We start from the raw sequence: 6,463 nt of genomic DNA, 5'->3' as shown, positions 1-6,463 counted from the left end.
GTTTGTACACTGCTCAAAAAATAAAGGGAACACTAAAATAACATATAATAATAATAATAACATATCCTAGATCTCTCAATAATAACATATCCTAGATTTCCAGTTGAAAATCTTTATTACATGGTGGAGAATTAAAAAAATTATTAATGTAAATCAAAATTATTATCCCATGGAGGTCTGGATTTATCATACTGAAAATCAAATCAAGGGCTGATCCAACTTCAGTGGAAATTCCTCAAGACAAGTTAAAATGAGGAATCTCCTCCCAGACCTGGATTAAAGGGTCAGTCAACTCCTGGACAGTCTGTGGTGCAATGTGGTGTTGGTGGATGTAGTGAGACATGATGTCCCAGGTGTGTTCGATTGTTTTCAGGTCTGGGGAACGGGCAGGCCAGTCCATAGCATCAGTGTCTCACAATGGATCTAATGGCAGTCATGATACCTCTGACTAGCACATGGAGGTGTGTGTGGCCCTCCAAAGAAATGTCTCCCCACACCATTACTGACCCACTGCCAAACCGGTCATGCTGGAGGATGTTGTAGGCAGCAGAATGTTCTCCACAGTGTCTCCAGACCCCAGACTCACGTGCTCAGTATGAACCTGCTCTCATCTGTGAAGAGCACAAGGCACCAATGGTGAATCTGGCAATCTTGTTGTTCTCTGGCAAATGCCAGTCACCCTGCACGGTGTTGAGCTGTAAGCACAAGCCCCACTTGTGGACGTTGGGCCCTCACACCACCCTCATGGAGTCTGTTTCTGACAGTTTGAGCAGAAACATGGATGTTAGTGGCCTAGGGTGCTCCAGTTATCCTGGATGAGCTGCACTACCTGAGCAACTTCTGTGGGTTTTAGACACCACATCATGCTCCCTCTTTGGTGACCAAAACATCAGCCAGAAAGGATGAGAACAGAGAAAAGGTCTCTGGTCACCACCTGCAGAACCTCTACTTTATAGGGGGTGTCTTGATAATTGCCTCTCATTTCTGTTGTCTGTTCCATACAACAGCAGGTGAAATTGATTCACAATCAGTGTTGCTTCCTAACTGAACAGGTTGGTTTAAGTGTGGTTGACTTGGAGTTACATTGTGTTGTTTAAGTATTCCCTTTATTTTTTTGAGCAGTGTATATATGTATATATGTGTATGCTTAATCCATTAGCTCAAAGTGTTACTTCATTGTACCACCATTTACTGCATGGTTTAATACATAATTATAAATATATATATATATATATAATTGTGTAATTTAAATAACCAGATTATAATTTCCTTTTGTAACTTTGGTCCTACGGTGTGTGGTCCTCTTCATGCTGTTGCTATAGCCTACTGTATTCACCCAGACTAGTTTCATGTCTTCGCCACAGTGAACTTTGAGTCAATTTTGCATTTCTTGGCCAGCAGATGTCAGCATTGTCGGAAGTGTCGGACATTAGACGTACTGTATGTCCTTAAATTTATCGGTCTGTTTATTCTTTCTTTAGATATAAAACATGTGCTCTTCATGAAAATGATTTTGTAAGCTTCACCTCAAAAAGACAAAATAGTGTGTAGTTCCCCACCCCCTCAAAGAAGCATGAGATACATAATAATAATAATTGTTTTATTGCAGAAAATAAACTAAGATTATTGAGTACATTCACATTATTTACATGATATTTACATGGTATTTGGTGATTTTCAAATTTTCAAGTATTACTGTTCATGTGTACCACAGCACACTACTATACATATACACTGAAATTAATTTGCCGATGGAATCTCAGTTCAGGAGTTCACTGACAGTTTGAAGAGGAGCAGAATGTCCACAGGCTGAAATGGCGAAAGGTAAAACTGCCTCATCAGTTCCCAGAGTCCTGGCCACACCCACCCATCCTCAGTGGGGCAGGATTAGGTGTCTGGGGGAGAAGAGTGAGCACACGCAGCCACGTGGCTCTCTGTGTCCTCTCTGCTGTTGTCGGAGCTGTCCGAGGCCGCGTAGCAGCCCGAGTCTCTGGGGCAGTCGCTCTGAGCCACCTCCGCTACCTCGCTGGGACAACCTCGCGCCTCATCGTCCTCTTTCTGGTTATTGTCTGAAACAATAAAAACAATATTTCAGTGGCCAGCTGGCAGGTATTAAAGTGTTTAAAGGAGAACTACAGAAGGCTACTAGCACAGCCACTGTTTTTGGCAGCAGGTTTGAAGTTCTCTTTACAATCTTGGTGAAAGAAGGTGACAGATCTGTATGTAAACCACAGCAAACTCACCAGTAAGTTCATTTCCTGTCAGAAACAGGTTTTCATCATGGCCTGTGTGTCCCCATTAACTCTAAACTGCATTTCTCTAGAATCAGAGTTTGAGTCCCAGGGTTGATGTATTATGAAGGAGTTATATTATATTATGTATTATGAAGGAGGATTCCTGAGAGAACTCCTAAGTTTGAACCCAAGTGAACTGAACTGAACTGAACCCAAGGTTTAACTTATTAGCCTAAAACTCAGGACTGGACATAAAATTGAAAAACTTGAAATCACTATGACTGAAATTCAGTTTGGGAATATGTGTTCACATTAAGTAGGGCATTTATTTGTGTGAGTGTTTACTCTTTTTAATTTTGCCATTGTTTTGTCCTTTCATTACGACTTTGTTAGAGTAGTCTGCAGTGGTTTGGCTATCTGAAACCACTGTTTGTTTTTGCATACTAGTGCACTGGTGTGGGCCCACAGGGCCGGATGTGACCAGATACTCTTCAGTCTGTACCACGTGCTGTGGTTAGGTCACGCCACTGTGAATTTAATTACACTGCTATACTCTTCTGTCTTTTCCTCTTGGATATTATGTTACTAACTCAGTGCTATGCTGAATATGAACATAATACTAAATTATACAATAATTATAACAAAATTTAAGTCTGGAAGTTTGGGAACTTTTTAAGGGACATTTTTTCAAACTTTATTTTTGTTTGTTTTTTGCACACATGTGCATGTGTGTGTGTGGTGGTGGGTTTGTGTGGTGTTTAGTGTGTGTGTGGTGGTTGTTTGTGAGTGTGTGTTTGGTGAGTGTGTGGTGTGTGTGGTGGTTGGTGTATGCATGTGTGTGGTGTTTGTGAGCGTGTGTGTGGTGTTTGGTGTGTGTGTGTGTGTTTGGTGGTTGTTGTTTGTGAATGTGTGTTTGGTGAGTGTGTGTGTGTGTGTGTGTGTCCCTTCACTCACGTTCTGAGTCCTGCAGAGACTGCGTGAAGGCCAGCAGTGTGAGTCTATGCTGCGGGTCAGTCACATTCAGCTCTATCAGGTGTTGTTCCTTCAGGTATTTCAGGTCTTCCACTGTCTGATACCCGTTTAACAGCAGAGAGCACTCCAGCTCCTGAAGGGAGACACGTGATGGGTTATCCACACGTGATGTTACCTGACAGTGTTGGGTTATCCACACGTGATGTTACCTAACAGTGTTGGGTTATCCACACGTGATGTTACCTAACAGTGTTGGGTTATCCACACGTGATGTTACCTAACAGTGTTGGGTTATCCACACGTGATGTTACCTAACAGTGTTGGGTTATCCACAGTAATGAGGGCAAGGAAGGATTTCACAGACAGTTTACAGCATCAAGTGCTGCTATCACATTAATTAGTTAAAATAGGACGTCCGCAGTTTCCCTTCAAATTTCAATAACAGACATTTTTTCTTAATCTGGTGTCACTTATACTGTGTAGTGTTTACTAGGACAAAATACCTACTTGCTTGTAATTCATCAGACATGTCAAGACGCATCTAGTACAAAGAACCTATCCTATACAATTTATATACTATATGCCATAGAACACACCCTATACTATGAGATTCATTTCAAAACTATTAAGTAAATATTCTCTCTCTTTGAATTTTTATTTTATTTTGCTTTCTTTCCCTACCTGAAGGCCATGTTTGACAAACAGTGACATTTCCCTATTAAACTGCACCTCAAGGTTGAGTTTCTCCAGTAGCTCGTGGAGGGTTTTGGGCCGAGGCCTCTTGCTCCTCCTGTGGTCATGTGACCTGTGAACCAGCACAGGTTCTTCTGACAGGACGTCCACGTAGATGAACTTAAAGTTGCCCACTTTACCATTCAGCATTCCAGTCCATATTCCCATGGGCGTCTTACTGATGATGTCGATGATGTCTCCCGCCTGATGACAGAACATTCAGCAGGATGAGTTTCTGAATTGGCTACTAACTACTTACTTGGTTGGTTCTTGTGCGATGGCTACCTTGAGTTTGAGGGACCCAGTGTCGTATGGACTAGGCAGGAAGTTGGTGTGGACTTTTGCCCTGCCACAGAACTGGCCTGTAAAACCGTGATCTTCCTCCAGCCTCTGTCCAGAACCAGAGGGCACAGAGCCGCTGGTGACGCCACCTACTGGTTAGGAACAGTCAGGGTCACCTAGACCATTCAGTCTCGATCCTTTACAAAACAGGCTGTTTCTCTTCAACATCCTGAGTACTAAAGCCCACTGCCTATATTCTCAGTGTGGTTTAACATACAGCTGTTTCATTCCTGACATCATCGATAGTGAAGGAAGGAGGGAAATCTCACAGTATCAAATGTAAATATTGCAGCCCAGTTTGAGGACTGGCTGGCTGCAGCCTTCAGGGGCTCCTCAGGACTCGGGGGGCTTACCAGAGCACCTCTGCTCGCTGTGAATACTTTCCATGGAGTTGCTGGTCTTTGGGTGGCTGCTGGCAACAGCATCACTCAGGTGAGCCTCTCCTTCCTCTCCGTGGTCTCTCCCCACGTCCTCTCCCTGCGTGAACAGGATTGCCAGAGTTCTGCTCATACAGTTCCACTAGTGAAGATTACTTCACTGTCAGGAAGACGAGGACCTGTAGCACTGAACTCAGCTTCACCGTGACGCACCAAAGCAGCTCAGTATGATGGTTCACGTCACTCGACTCTTCCAAGCAAAGTCTTTAATCTGCAAGTACTGTCTTGTCAGATTTAACTAGCATAGCAGGAGTGTGTAACCCATCTGTGTGTGTCTGAAGAACTGTTTGTAGTAACGAGTGATGGGTCCTCATGTAAAACACACTGCCATAGATTGGAGTCCTGAACACCTGGCTAAATGTAGGACTCCAGCAGTGCCTTTAGAACATATGCGCCACTGATATATATATTTTACTTTAAAAAGGATCAGTCTTGAATGAAAAACAAATATAGCTTTTGGCACTACAAAGTTCTGCATTCGTTTTAAGTTTTGTGTAAATAATAAATTGTTATTCTCAACAGCGACCACACACTGTATGTTTGTATTGTAAAACAGTTTGTGTCGGTGGTTGGAAAGTTGAGATGTTGAGATGTTTTTCAGTGATAGGTTAACACGAAACGGCACAAAAACAGCAGACGCTGCAGGAAAGGGGGGGGGGGGGGGGGGGGGGGGGGGAGCATCGCGTTCACCATCAGCCACTCACCATTTCCTCTGATAAAGCTTTAACGTATTTTCTCCCCATCTTCTTACGCATCGTCATGGACATGGCTTTCATCTTTTTCCCTATTCCTCCCTTGTGCTGTTGGCCCTCAGGTGGTTCCCCCTTGGTTCCCTGCACACACAGAGCCATCAGTGTTGTTGCTAGAACAAACCGTTGAGCTGACCCAGACTGCTACATCTAACCCTGAACCATTTACCGGAGAGCCTTGGTGCACTTCTGCGTTGGCTTGTGGTGACTGGGGTTTGGAAGCATCAAACCTCCCAAAGCTGGTGGAACGCTGGAGAACAGAAATCACTCTTGATTATGTTTATTTAGCTCTCATGCAGTCTTTGCTATGTGGAACATTATTGCCACAGAAACTCAAAGGGTTCTGTAGTCTTTCTGTCCAGCGTTGCAGTGAAGGCTGACTAGAGATTGCAGATACTGTAATAACAGTAATTACGCAAACACACAATATGTTCTTATGTTTTTTACCTTTGGTTTGGTCTTGGGTTTGTCCGAAACATTTGAAGCTCTCCTCTGAAGCATGGTTCTCGCTTTTCATTAGAGAAAAACTTTCTAGTGCATGAACGATCGTACCACATCCAGTTCTGAAGCATCTCACAGAATACAAGCAGCCACACACACACACACCCATACACACACACACGCACACACCCAGGGCCGAGTATTTACTTCCTCATCTGCTCACAGGATGTGAATAGTGCCACTCACACCTAGTCAAGTAGCTCAGCTTCAGGCCAAGAGCCACATTTCCGTTATGACTGTGAGTGTGTCCATCATTGTTCTGTAACTGGTCTGGTCTGTTGAAGTAACATTCAGGAAGTAGTTTTGCACAAATGCACAGGACAACGATTGACCAAGCATGTGTGTGTCTGTTTTATTACGTCATTGTAACTGCTAGGCCTCTTTCTTTCATATTTATATTCATAAATTACATCATCTATGTTACCTACATGAATTAATATAATTTAGTATTCAAGCTACAGTGAGTCTCCCCTGTGGTACACAAATTGAAAGTGAT

General features: G+C 43.2%; 1 protein-coding gene across 2 annotated transcripts; it reads right to left on the bottom strand.

The window, feature by feature from the left end:
- Nucleotides 1–1,586: 1,586 nt before the first annotated feature.
- Nucleotides 1,587–6,092, bottom strand: samsn1b (SAM domain, SH3 domain and nuclear localisation signals 1b). Of its 2 annotated transcripts, none has more exons than XM_077019238.1 (8): nt 5,914–6,092; nt 5,636–5,716; nt 5,422–5,550; nt 4,634–4,757; nt 4,224–4,369; nt 3,936–4,142; nt 3,189–3,339; nt 1,587–2,069 (listed from the first exon to the last, which is right to left on the bottom strand). In XM_077019238.1, exons 1-8 carry the CDS (start codon nt 5,965–5,967, stop codon nt 1,888–1,890), a joined length of 1,074 nt encoding a protein of 357 aa, XP_076875353.1. In that variant the 5' UTR covers nt 5,968–6,092; the 3' UTR covers nt 1,587–1,887. The 2 variants fall into 2 exon arrangements, with proteins under 2 accessions (XP_076875353.1, XP_076875352.1); XM_077019237.1 differs by having other exon boundaries at nt 4,224–4,372; nt 5,914–6,091.
- Between the last annotated feature and the right edge of the window lie 371 nt (nt 6,093–6,463).

This window comes from Brachyhypopomus gauderio, chromosome 10, assembly GCF_052324685.1.
Source record: "Brachyhypopomus gauderio isolate BG-103 chromosome 10, BGAUD_0.2, whole genome shotgun sequence".
In the NCBI taxonomy this organism is placed as follows: Eukaryota; Metazoa; Chordata; class Actinopteri; order Gymnotiformes; family Hypopomidae; genus Brachyhypopomus; species Brachyhypopomus gauderio.
The sequence above is the reverse complement of the archived record's forward strand: the minus strand, read 5'-3'. Positions and strand labels throughout refer to the sequence as shown.